Source organism: Mesocricetus auratus, unplaced genomic scaffold (genome assembly GCF_017639785.1).
Source record: "Mesocricetus auratus isolate SY011 unplaced genomic scaffold, BCM_Maur_2.0 Super-Scaffold_100015, whole genome shotgun sequence".
Classification (NCBI taxonomy): domain Eukaryota; kingdom Metazoa; phylum Chordata; class Mammalia; order Rodentia; family Cricetidae; genus Mesocricetus; species Mesocricetus auratus.
In genome coordinates, this window is record NW_024429198.1 from 8,180,100 (window position 1) to 8,193,757 (window position 13,658).

Below are 13,658 nucleotides of genomic sequence, written 5' to 3' on the forward strand. Positions count from 1 at the left end.
TGTATGTAGGTGAGTGCTTGGTGCCTGCCAGAGGCCAGAAGAGTGCATCAGGTGTCAGCCTCCATGTGGTGTGGGGAGCTAGGCTAATGAGGTAGGTCCTCTGCAAGACCATGAGTGCTCTGCACTGCAGCCCAGCTCACTAGCCCCATGGACACTTGGCTCGATCTGTGAGTGGCCTCAGATCCAGAAGGAAACGTCTCTCATCAAAGACTTGCTTTCTTTCTCTTTATTTTTTATCTATACACCTGGCTGTCCTAGAATTCACTGTGTAGACCAGGCTGGCTTTGAACTCAAGAGATCTACCCACCTCTGCCTCTCAAATACTGGAATTAAAGGAGTGCAACACCATGTCTGGCTCTTACAAGCCTCTTAAAAGCAAGAATAATGGTTCTTTAATGGAAATAATCATTCTTTAGCTCATGTAACAAATTAAAAGCTATTAGCCCAAGATGCCAATGGCAGTGACATTTTATAAGGCCTGTGTGAATTGTGTATAAGAATGAACAGTCTGTTTCATTTTGGCTTTACCATGCACTGTTTAGTTGGTGAGCTTCCTGGAAACGTGAACCAGTGCTGTGTGAGGACATTTTCTGCCTGGGAAGCCCTTGTGACGTCTTATCCCTAGTGCTCAGAAGATGATCGTCTCAGCCTCTAGTAGCTGCTTAAACTTTTGATCCCAAAGTGACTGAACACACAGGGATGACATCCAATTGCAATTTTTTCTTTTACTAGTACTTAGGAGAAGGCTGTTTTTCTCCGAGAGACAGATCCAGAGTAGCAGACCAAAAAGTTGTCAAGGCAATTTAAAGGACATGCTGGTGTAATTTATTTAAATTACAGGGATGTGAGAAATTGGCTGTTTTTAAAAGAAGCATAAATGTGTTATAGGGCCAAGAATGTCAGTACTCTGCTGATTTATTCTGTCATTTAGGGCCTTTTGTTATTTGTGAACAGGTTGGTAGAACATTTTAAAAAATGATTTATGTGTTTTAATTTTATGTGTATTGATTTACCTGCATGTATGGCTGTGTGAGGGTGTCAGATCCTTGACCTGGAGTAACAGTTGTGAGATGCCATGTGGGTATTGGGTCCTCTGGAAGAACAGCCAGTGCTCTTAATTACTAAACCATCTCTCCAGCCCCAGGTGAGTGTATAATTATAAGTGCCTTTTCATCACTGCCCCACCCCCCATAAAAGGTAACATGGGACTAGTGAGTGGCGCCCCTCAGCCTGTTGGTCATGGGATTCATGTCTGCCAGGCATAGCCAGACTTGCCCCAGGAGCCTGGCAAGTATGTCAAACGTTTCTGTGAGATCTTTATGAAGTTCACTTAATTTCCAACCTTGGCCTCTCCATCATGTGTTGAGTTAAAGCTGTTGCCAGTTAAAGCACTCCATTCTGTTTTCATCTTGTTGAATAGGACACACTTTGTAGTTGAGTCCTGGAAGTCTAAGCCCATCTTAAGTAAACTCGCCATAGGCAAGTGGTGGTAGTGTTTCTTAACATTGCCTGCTGTCCTTCAGGGAAGTGTGAATGGTAACATGGTTTTGCACACATTCTCAGTCTGATGTTAAACTTTGTGCATTTAAACTTAGAATAGTGGGTAGACACCAGGTATCACTATGTGCAGTGTGCTTTAAGTAAACATTGTCTTTTTGAGTGGTTCCATTGTGTTGACTAGCTTCTGTCAGTGAAGATTCAGATTCTTATGTCTGGTTATTAGAAGTAGTCTTGTGAATACATCTTTATATTTCTCTGATTTTTTTTTTTTGTAGGAGAAATTCACAGAAATAGACTGCGTGAAAGAGTAAACATTAGAAATATAACATGTCAAGTCCAGCTGGTTTGTTTCTAAGATCTTGCTGATTATCACCCCTACCAATCTTGGCCTTTGCCTACCTCTTAAGGCTGAACTAGCAAGTTGTTTTAATTGCCCCAGGGTAGGGGGAGGGTGTTAGTATCTTTTGGTGATTTGCATTTTTTTCTGTGAATTTTGGTTTGTCATTCACCCATATTTTGTAATGAGCCTTGTGTTTGTGATACAGTTGGTTTTCTCAGTTTTTTTGTTTTGTTTTGTTTTGTTTTTGTTTTTGTTTTGGTTTTTACGAGACAGGGTTTCTCTGTATTGTTTCGGAGGCTATCGGTCCAGCCCGGCCTTGAACTCACATCTCAGGGTTTTTTTTTTTTTTTTTGTTTTTTTTTGTTTTTTTGTTTTTTCTGTGTAGCCTTGGCTTTTCTGGAACTTGCTCTGTAGACCAGGCTGGCCCTGAACTCAGAGAGCTGCCTCTGCCTCTGCCTCCTGAGTGCTGGGATTAAAGGTGTGGGCCACCACTACCACCAGGCAGTTTCTCAGTTTAGAGTCAGTGTGGTTGGTGTTTCCTTTTTCTTTCTTTACTATCAGGAAAGTATACAGTGCTTGATTATGGAATCATTGATTTTTTTTTTCCTTTTTTCTTTTAACTTTAAAAAACCTTTCTTTTATGTGTCTCATGTATGTGGGTGTTTTGTCTGTACCAGGTGCCATGGAGGCCAGATGAGGACATGGAGCTAGAGATGGTTGCGAGTTGCCGTGTAGGTGCAGTGAATTGAACTGGGGCCCTCTGCAGGGGTAGTGTCTGAGCCATCTTTCTGGTCCCAATCAGAGGAGATCTTAATTGTCATGCTAAAGATATTTGCCTGGTGGTTAGATTATGGACTAGCTATTCCTTTTCAGGGTGGAAAAACCAAATGTGAGTTTTGAACATTCCTATATCCAAGTATTTTATTAAAGTTAAGGTTAAAAAATTTAAAAAATAGGTTAATTTAGGGCAAGTAAACTTAAAACTGTCATTTGGGTCACAAGACAGCCCTGGAGAAATGGTTCGGGGTTCCTCCCAATCGTAGTTTTCCTGATGCTTGAAACATGCCCCCATCCAGTGTGTCTTTGATTTTCTTTTTTCCACTTGGTAGGCCTTTAATTTCTTTAAATCTATAGGTCTTCTCTGGATGTTTCCCATTTTTTGCTCTTGAAATTGAAATGTTTGTCCTTTGGAGGTTTTCCAAAGTTTAGATTTTGCCCATCGCATCTGCATCCTGGGAACTGGGACTGGCTCTGGAAGCTGTCAGGCTTTGGCTTCCTTGTGTTGGTGAGACTGTGCCATTACATGCTGCATTTGTGATGTTAGCCACCTGGTAATGAGTTCTCCTCTGCATTTCTGGTTTTCTTCCTCTCCACCTTCCCTTCCCGTGGGAAGGTTATCTAGGCAACACTTTGGGCCCCATCTAAAGATTTTCCCCTAATCTCCCTTTCTTTCCTTTTTGAAATAGGGCTGCCCTGAAACTTAATGTGTAGCCTGGGTTGTCCTTGAACTCCTGCCTCAGCGTCCTGAATGCTGTAATTGCAGCCTCTAGTCACTGTCTCCAGATAATCCTGGAGTTTATTGGGGTTGTGGAGTTGGCAGTATTTTAAATCTTGCTATTTCTTTATTTTCTAGGATGTTTGTTTCAGGATGATATCTCCATTACCTTCCAGCATGCTTCACAGAGAGTAGGACACACTCTTAGAGTTTCCTTGCCTATTTTCAAGAAAGAGTGGTTTCCTGAAACTTGATAAAGAATTTATGGCAACATGCTGCTGGGCAGCAGACCAGAGTTTGGTTCACAGAGCCCATATTGGGTGCTTGCTTACAACATCTGTAACTTAGGCTTCAGGGGATTCAGTGCTGGCCTCTGTGGGCACCTGCACACCCATGCTCATAAAACCAGCTGTTTTTGGAAATGAGCTAGCTGTGTACCTGTTATATACCTGTAATTGGCTAGCACATTTTTGCATTTGTGGAGTGTGATGTTATGTTTTGATCTGTGTATACACTGTGGAAAGAGTAAATAAACCTAAGGTAGCCTACACCTGAGCAGCTTGCTTTCCTCTGGTGAGGATGGTGAATGTTTCACACCCTTTTTCCTGGTTCTGGGGATTGAACTCAGTTCCTTGTGCACACTAAACATGTGCTCTCCCTTGTGCTACCTCTACAGCCCTTGGACTGCATTATTGCTGTGAACCCTGATCACAGTACAAACAAAGAAACATCACTCCTAGTCTTACCCAGCCCTCTATCTGTTTTTCTATCTTCTGTTCTAGTAAATTAGTTTTTTGAGGCCACAAATCAGTGAAATCATAACTATTTTTCAGTGCTTGGCTATTTTTTATAATATGGTGCACCAGACATGTTTTATTATATTTCAGTTATCCTCATTAATACTCGTTTCCTATTTTTGGACAGTTAAGTTCTCTTCAAAGATCTTTTTAAAAACACTGGGTGTGATTGTGTATGCCTTCTATCCCAGCACTCAGGAGACATGAGGCCAGTCTGCATAGTGATTTCTAGGAGAGTCAGAGTTACATAGTGAGACCCTGGCTTAAAAAAAAATGAAAACACTATTTCCATGAGGGAGGGAGGGAGGAAGGACAGACACTTAGGTGCCTGTATGCCACCTATGTGTGGGGATCAGAGTACAGCTTTAGGAGTTGCCGTCTTCCTTACACGTTGGGGTCTAGGGGTGAAACTCAGGTCAGCAGCCTTTAGAAGCAAACACAGCTACCCACAGAGCCATCTCTCCTGCCTGGATCTTCAGTTTTGCTTAGTCCCAGTAGTCTTTTGATGACCTTTTGGTGTGGCAAGAGATTCTAGGTTTACTTTGTACATTCCTATCCCATATATGGAGTCATCAGTGTCTCCAACAAGCCATGGATTCTTTTTCCATGAAATAGTACTTCAAGACAACATTTGTCACTTTTACATACTTCTACTGTGATTATTGCTTTTAGAAGAAAAAACTTGTATGTGTGTTTTTATGTATAAAAATATAACATTCTGAGTTCAGCACGAGGAGGTTCTGGAGATTGTGGTGGTGGCAACACACTTAGACACACTTAATTTTATTAAATTGTACTCTTCTACTGATGGGATTGGTACATTTTATGTGTATTCTACTACATTGACCAACAATTTTAAAAAGTACTTCATGACTTCCTGTTGATAATTGGATTCATGTCTGGAGCCATAGGATTTTTGTCTTGTCCATATTAAGAATCTAGTCCAGATTAGTGGTGATCAAGTTAAAGTAGTGTGTATTTGTCTTTTCTCTTGACACTCATGGCACTTTTAGAGCAGCGTTTGTTTATTGGCCGTCTCGAACCTGGGATCTTGTTGTGTATGCTAGTCTAGCGCTGTGTGGCCGAGCTGTATTTTCCCTCACCTTTGGAAACCACTGCATCTGCGCTGTAGGAGCAGTCCTTACGGCTCTCTTTCAACTCATACTTTGGTACTCTTTCTCGAGATGCATGCCCTTACTGCTCATCGTTGTTCCTGTTCTCGATTGCTCATGTCTTCCTAGGGCTTCCTGTAGAGGGTTTATGAGAATGCAGTCCCAGATTTTGTATGCCAAGGAGTCTGGCCTTTTACTTGGCAAGTCAGTTTGATTAAAATTCTTAAGTAATTTTTTTTTGAGTAACTTATGAATGTTCTTTTTGGTGTAACGCATTCTTGTCAAACCCTAGCAGTTGGTGATATTTTGTCCCTTGTAATACATTCTTGTCTGGATGCCAGTGTTACTAGAGAATGTTATGGTTCTAGGTATGCATAATAAATTCTTTCCAGTGGTGTCTCAGTCTTTCTTCTCAATTTCAGGCAGGTTGTTTTTTAGTATACTGCAGCCCTACCATGCATCTTCTATTTTTTGCATGTAGGTGTGTGCATTTATGTGCAGGTCCCATGTGTCTGAAGAACAGGCTGACGGAGGTTGTCTTCCAGATTTTCTCCACTATCTCTGTTGAAGCAAGGTCTTCCACTAGACCCCAGAGCTTGCCAGTTTGACTGGTGTGAGCTATGCTTGCGACTGTCCCTGAGGTTCTCCACTGTCTATTTTGTATTGGATTTTAGACATTTCCATTTCTTGTCTTCTTAAGGCATTGCTTCATTTTGTTTATTCATTGGGAATGAGTGCTTCTAAATGACTTTCCTGACATTTTTTTCTGATCTCTATAGGGTTATTTTTTTTTTTTTTTCCCGAGACAGGGTTTCTCTGTATTGCTTTGGAGGTTGTCCTGGAACTCACTCTGTAGACCAGGCTGACCTTGAACTCACAGAGATCTGCCTGCCTCTGCCTCCTGAGTGCTGGGATTAAATAGGCTTGTTATTTTTTTTAATGTGCATATGTTTGTCATCTTCAGGAACACCTGTCACCTTTGGTCTCCTTACTCTGAAGCTCACTACTTAGGTTGGGACTGGTGAGCCAGTAAGACCAGGGACCCTCCTGTTTCCCACCTCTTCAGAGCTGTGGTTACAAGTATGGGACCATACCTGGCTTCTGAACCCACATAAGTGCAAGTATTTAGGACTGCTACCTCTCCAGTTGTTTTTTGTTTTCTATTTTGTGACAGTGTTTCTCTGTGTAGACCAGGCTGGCCTTGAACTCAGAGATCCTCCTACCTCTGCCTCCCAAGTGCTGGTCTCCCCAGTTGTTTTTGACACAGGATATTACCATGTAGCTGGCCTTCTCTCCTGAGTGCTGGGGTTATGAGCTCTCATGCCTACCTGCCACCCAAGTAAACATTGGACTTCAGAATTTTTCTATTTTTGTGTGGTTATTCAGTCGTGTGCTGTCATAGTTTTCAGCACATTTGAGCTCGTTTTGATGTTTGGAGTCAGTTCTTTTCCTGGGGCCTCTGTTGCTGCTCCTGTTTTATGATTTTGCCAAGGATTTAATGTACATGATAGTCTGCTATTTCGATTGGATTCTTGTGGAGTGGAGATGTAAGTCACGTGCCTTTTTTCTGGCTCCTTTCTTGTTTGGGCAGAGTGGTTCTGAGGTCTCTAGGTCTGCTTTTACCTGAACTGTTTTGAGACAGGATCGTGTGTACCTCAGGCTGCTGACCCACACTCTGCATGTCCAGAATGACCTTAACTCTATCCCTTTGCCTCCACTGCCTGTCAACACACCCAGTTGGTTTGAATCTGAGGCCCATATTCAGAAGGCTTGGCTGCCAGTGTGGTCCTGCTGAGAGGTGGTGGGGCCTTTAGGGGACCTGTCCTTTCTTTTGCTTCCTAGCTGTCATGTGGTAGACGGTCATCCTTGGCCCTGGTGTAGGCGCTGTCACAGAACAAGACATCTGAAGCAGTGAGTCAAAGTTAACGTTTCTTTCCAAAGTGTTTTATCAGTCGTGCTTGTGCCTATTTTTTCTATGGTAGATTTTTTTTTTAAAGATTTTATTTATTATGCATACTGTGTTCTGTCTCCATGTGTCCCTGCAAGCCAGAAGAGGGCACCAGATCTCATTACAGATGTCTGAGCCACTATGTGGTTGCTGGGAATTGAACTAATGTCCTCTCGAAGAGCAGTCAGTGCTCTTAACCTCTGAGCCATCTCTCCAGCCCTTCTATGGTAGAATTCTATGCCTGCCATGTGCCCAGGACTTGTCAGCAGTGGCTTCTGTGTAGTTTGTTGAGCATTATTGAATTTATCCCTTAGGCCAAGAGAGGAATATCTGCATACCAGAACCTTCCTCTGAGGATGCATATTCTCACCTCCTTTGTAGGAAGGAATTCAATAAAGATGGCTTTTATTTGACCCTGTGAAGGTATGAGGCAGAAGATAGATAGGGCTTCCTCCTGGGAGAAGAATGCTTTCCTGAATAATGAGGAAAAGCTGGCAAACAGTTGCTGAACAGCAAGGAGGATCCAGGGGAGGTTGGGAATCAGGAATTTATGGTGGCACTTTTTTGTTGTGGGTTTGGGATTTGTCTGTAGGTGCCAAGATTATAACCATTTGGAAGGCTCCAGGACTGCCGGCAAGACAGGCCATTGCAGCCAGGGTCCTCAGCCTGTGGGGTCTAGTGTTAGCGTTTGTGCTGTGAGAGGAAGTGTGGATGGATTGGGCTTGAAGGGGAGAAAGAGGCAGGCACTAGGATTGTTAAAGACAACTTGTAGTGGGAAGAATTGGCCAGGAACCTGTAAGCGAGCCAGATTAGACAGAAACAGACGTTAGAGGCGCACGGTACTGAGGCTGTCCAGATTCCTTGTGTAGCCGTGGGAAAGCACAGCTAGCCAAGGCTCCTTGCTTCTGTGCCCCCCTGACCAATGTAGGTGATAAGGTGTATTACTCATTGCATAATAACGAGGCAAAACCAAATAGTAAGCGGTGTTTATTTTTTGAAAATTACTTAAAAAATTGTTTACAGAGATGTGGATTTGCATAACTTGGCGACAACATTTTTAAATGTACAGGCCATTTCATATTATTGCACTTACTCTTTAATATATAAGGCATTTTATTTTACATAAATAATAATGTATAATATACAACAGGTGTGGTGCCAATTAAGTCAACCATACAATGCAATACGTATGGGAGGGTGGAAATGAAACTATGATGTTTATATGTCATGACACATTTTTACCCTCATAGCTTACTGTGAATGACTGACCACTTAAAAAAAGGTTAGAACAATACCGTTAGTGTTCACTGCAGAAAGTGTGGGGGTTTATTAGACTAATTAGCAGTACTCATCATGCCGTTAACACTGAGGACAAATAAATACCTTTCTAGCTCAGGGTCGAAGATAGGTTAACATTTGCTTTGTTCCTTTACATTCCTACTGTTAGCCAGGAAGACTTTCTGGAAAGATCTACTTCAAATGCCTGGTGACTTAGCATAGTGTGGCAAGCCACAGGTTCTCCTTGTATTCTTTAGCTAACAGCTTTGGAAACACTCAGAAAGTCAAAGTCCTGTTCTGGTCACCGGACTTATTAATACACGTGACTGTAAAGGAGTGGAGCAAAAAAAAAAAAAATAGTTTTTCCGTGCTGACTTCAAATTATCATTCAAGTAAGAAAACAGAAACTGACCCCAGAGACGTAACAACATAGCATGCACCTTGCACTGACATCTTATAGTATCCTACTTGTATCTGTAATGAAAATAGATGCTAAATCAGACTTTTCTAGCTAACTTCTGGACTGTAGTTTTCTGTGTAACCTGCTGAAAGTGAGCCAGTTACTTTGTGCCCATCTGAGGACCATCTTTGGGTTTCCTCTGCAGATGGCCAGCAGGGATGGGCTCAGGAAAAATGATGTACAAAAGGCAACAGCTCAAACACCTCACGATGTTTTCCCTGGACCCAGCTGTGGGTTAAAGAAACAATCACAGCATCATACATGTGGGATTGACAAACGCAGTTCCACCCAAACCCTCAAGACCCAGCACTGGTGGCGCCACCTGAGGATTGGGTGGCGAACACCATAGAGTCCTTTTCCTAGAGTGACTCACCCTGTCTTTCCATTTTCCTCCTTGTTTGGTAAATGAAGCTGGTGAAGCTTTGGGATTTAAGAAAAATAAGGGTCAGTGCAAAGGGAGAAAAGCCAGCTTTGTGAGGAGGAAGGCTCCAGAGAGGCTCAAGGCAGCCAGAAGAGTTTCAAAAGCAACCTGAGTCAGAACGGTCTGCGGGACCCCAGTTTTGGCAAGGGGAAAATTTTGCAAAACAGTAAAAACCAAACTAGCAAAAAGCTGAGCCACTACAGAGCTCTGTCAGGGAAGAGAGCCGGATTACAAACTATGCTGCTTTTAGTCTGGTGGAGAAAAGGAAAAAAAAAAACCCAAAGCAAGAAATCTCCATCGAGGATGCTTAGAAGCTCCTCAGTTTGGATCACAGAATGCCGACGTTTGCAAGCTGAAGGATTTAACTCTCAAAACTGCCTTGAAGGTGGTAGTGGTGCATACCTGTGGGAACACAAACACACTGACATTTTTGCCTGCTCGTGCGCTGACCAGTCTTGAATTCAAACATATATGCATGTTTGAAAACTAGATGCAAGGTGCTTTCAGGCTAGAAGCTCCTCCCAAGCAGGGAAGCTCACAGCCATCTATTGCAATTCACCAGAACTGTCACTCTGTAACAGCCTTATGACTTATGCTCTCAGAAACAGAAAATGAGCACAGCTTCCCAGTCCACATCATACATTACGTCATTAAAAAATAGCACTTTTTAAAACTGTCATCTTTTTCACTGTTGCATAATTCCTGAGCTCTGCCTAACAATTAGTCATAAATTCATTTTCTTTTTTTTTTAGGGTAACATACATAGACCCATAGCTTTGCCTTCCACTGCATGTACATACCTAAAAGCACTATGTCCCTTACTTACAAAATTATATACATCTACATAATACATCATTTTAGCTGGGGCATTTGTGTTACCCTTCTGGTCCCTGCTCACTAGGACTGATGCTGGGAGAGGTGGCAAGAGGGCTGAAAAGGTGTAGCCAGGTGTTCCAAAAGAGGAGCAGGTCAGCTCTTGACCCTGCTGCAGATGTAGGGAGTGGCAGGCACAGAAGGAAGTGACACTCCCCAGCCTTGGTGGTCCATGTAGGAGGTTTCCAGAGTTCAGGCTTCACGTGAAAGTACAATCGTGGGTATCTGTGTAAGCTGTTGGCTAATTCCAGAACCCGTCATTAAAAGAAGTCCCTTTGATTTGCTAGAAATGCATCTGGGGGAGGAGATTGTTGTTAAAAACTCAGGAATTCCTGTGCTTTCTAATCACTAGCTGCACAGGCCCTTCTGGAACAGACTTCATGATATTCCAGGCATCGAAGTGCACCAGCCCAACCAAAGGTTTCCCATTAATAGCAAGGATTTCATCGCCAGCTTCTATGGTTCCCGCTTGTTCCGCTGCACCACCTGCCAGAACAAGTGCAGAATCAACTGTTAGCACCTGCGTTCTTTAAAAAAGGCAACTAAAAATTTAAATGGGAAATAAGATGTTCCTGTAGTCTCAGGAGAGGGAACTATTATTTTAGTCTCACTGTAAGTTAAATACAAGATAATTGTAGACCAATCCCTCCCCATATAAGCAAGCCCACAACTCACAAAGAGAAGGTAATGCATTTATTCAAATGGAGTATCCAGACTAAAGAACTACAAACCACTGTTGTTTTGTTTTGCTACCAGAGCAACATCATGGGTCTCATGGCCAGGGAATGGCCTGTCTCAGAGGGTCCTGCCTTTTCCAATGCATTCCCACCCGCTGAAGTTGATGTCTAACTATGTGAGGGAACAGATTTACGATCTGGCCAAGAAAGGTCACAAATTGATGTGACATCATGGCCTGAGGGACTCATGATGTTGCACAAATCCTTGAGTCCGAAACACTTGATTTTGTTCTTCCAAAGGGTATCTACCCTTTAATTAAGAACTCCTGAATCCCAGTTGCAGAGAGGGAGGAGTGATGAGCAAAGGGGTTAAGACCGGATTGGTGAAATCCACAGAGACAGCTGACCCGACCAATAGGGAGCTCATGACCCCAGACTGATGGCTGAGAGGCCGGCATGGGACTGATTCAGACCTCCTAAATTTGGGTGTCAGTGAGGAGGCCTGGAAATCTATGGGGCCTCGAGTAGTAGATCAGTATTTATCCCTGGCATACGAATGAACTTTGTGTGCCCATTCCACATGGAGGGATGCTCTTTCAGCCTGGACACATGGGGAAGGGCCTAGGCCCTGCCCTGGATGATATGACAGACTTTGGAGATCCCCCATGAAGAGCCTCACCCCCCCTGGAGAGTGATATGGAGATTAGGTGGGGAGTTGGGGGGCTGGTAGGAGGGGAGGGAGAGGGAGCTGGGATTGACACATGAAGCAAGCTTGTTTCTAATTTAAATTTAAAAAAACTAAACTTGTTTAAAAAATAGTTGTGCCAGGCAGTGTGGTGCACGCCTTTAATCCCAGCACTCAGGAAGCAGAGACAGGCGGGGTCTCTATGAGTTCAAGGCCAGACTGATCTACAGAGTGAGTTCTAGGGCAGGCTACAGAGAATTCCTGTCTCAAAAAACAAAACAAAAAAATAGCCATTGTTCACAAGCATCTTGAGACACAGAAAGGTAAGGATGCTGAATTCTTCCTGATTTGGATAGAGTATCATTTACCAGCCAGCATGTGATAAGACTAAGTGGGTCTTCCCACTCAAATATGAGTCATTGCCAGCCTCTACGATACTGGCAGAAAGTCTTGTGTACTCAATTAGTAAAATCACTTTAAATAACAAACAAGTAACAAGCAGAGTAGGCGAAAGGAAACCCTGACCTACAGCACCAACATCCAGCAAGCAAGCAATTAGTCTGTCCTGCTGAGCACCAGGGGCTACCTGCTCATCAGGTTGGGGGGACTGTGGCCCGTTTCCTGGTAGAACTTTCCACATTTCTGTTTCAATTTTGTGGAAGTCAGAGCACACTTTCAGAAGATGAGCCTACACTAGCCTCCATTGCCTCCCTGCTGCGTACAAACCTAGATCATGCTGAGGAAGGAATGTCACCATTGAAAACCCTGAAGAGAGCAAACACTGACTTTTCTTAGAAACCTCAGCTCCAAAGCCTGGGCAGATGCACATTTCGGAAAGCCATTTTAGGTCCTTGGGGGCCGGCAAGATGGCTCAGTGGGTAAAGGTGACAAAGTTGTGCTTTGACCTGCATGAGCACTCCCCCCTCCCCAGCTGTTACAAAATGGTGCTGAAGAGATGGATCGGAAGTTAAGAGTGCTGCTACTGCTCATCCAGAGGCCCTCAGTTCAGACTCGTTTACTTCCTGGCACCTGGGTCCGGTGGCTTCAGAGGTTCCAACATCATCTGGCCTCTGTACTTGTATGCTGCACGTGCCTCGAGTGTGTCCAGGAGAGAAAGGACTAGAGACAAATGCCCATCTGTTGGGCTGGCAAGGTTCTCTGGGAGGTGGCCTTTTTTATTCCCATTCTACACACCGTTCACTGCTTGGTCTGCACCTGGTACTTGGGGATGCACCGGGGATGACGGGAATATAGGAGGTGGGTATATAAGACATTGTCTCACTTTGGTTTAAGGCACAGACAATGTAATCCTCAATCTCAGGTCACTGTTTGGTTATTTGCTTTCTGGTGGAAGCTTCAGAAGGTGGGAAAGCCAGAGATGCTTTTAAAGATGACCCAAGGTGCCAGTGGATGTGGTCGTTAATGACTGTGCCCGGCTGCTAGCTTGCCCTTTTGTTTCTAATGGGCTCTCAGTATTAGTTTGAAGATGGCCTCACACACCTTGCCCTCCTCCCCTGGGAGCGGTCCTTGTGAGTACTCTTACAGTTGACTGGGTTCATGCTTCCCTGTTCATTCTCTGTCAGTTTAATGACTGATGAGTATGGGGGTTTCCTCTAGCCTGGCACTGCCTGTGTAGTACATACAACAGAGCTGACTCCATTCATACCTGTTCTCTGCTTGCTCGCCATAAACAGAGACAGCTTGTCTTGTATGCTATTGTGAACTATCAAACAAGCTGTCTTGCTTCTAGTTCACTGTCAGGGCACAAGCCCTAGTCTTTCCCATAACTAGATGCCTACATCCGCAGCCCACAGGACCAGGAGGTGCTCAGCTCCTGCCCTCCGTGGGCTTGTACGCTTGCGTCAGTTCTGATTGCACACGGGTCACACAGGGCAGCAGCTCACCGCCAGGCGCTTCATTCATGCCTGCTTTTCATGGGAAATTCATTTTGTTTTGTTTGCAGGCAGGGTCTTGCTATGTAGTTCTGGCTGGCCTAGAACTCCCTGTATGTAGTCCAGGCTGGCCTAGAACTCCCTGTATGTAGTCCAGGCTGGCTTAGAACTCCCTGTATG

At 43.8% G+C, this 13,658-nt stretch overlaps 1 protein-coding gene across 9 annotated transcripts in view; it reads right to left on the reverse strand.

The window, feature by feature from the left end:
* Window positions 1–8,163: 8,163 nt before the first annotated feature.
* Pdzd2 (PDZ domain containing 2) overlaps window positions 8,164–13,658 on the reverse strand; it is a 366,700-nt gene continuing 361,205 nt past the window's right edge. For 8 of the 9 annotated variants that reach the window (XM_005078018.4, XM_040757639.1, XM_040757637.1 and 5 more), the window contains one exon: window positions 8,164–10,710. In XM_005078018.4, coding sequence (XP_005078075.1) covers window positions 10,547–10,710 — 164 coding nt within the window. In that variant the 3' untranslated portion in view covers window positions 8,164–10,546. The remainder of the gene's footprint in view (window positions 10,711–13,658) is intronic. The other variant, XM_040757638.1, reaches the window with a different exon arrangement.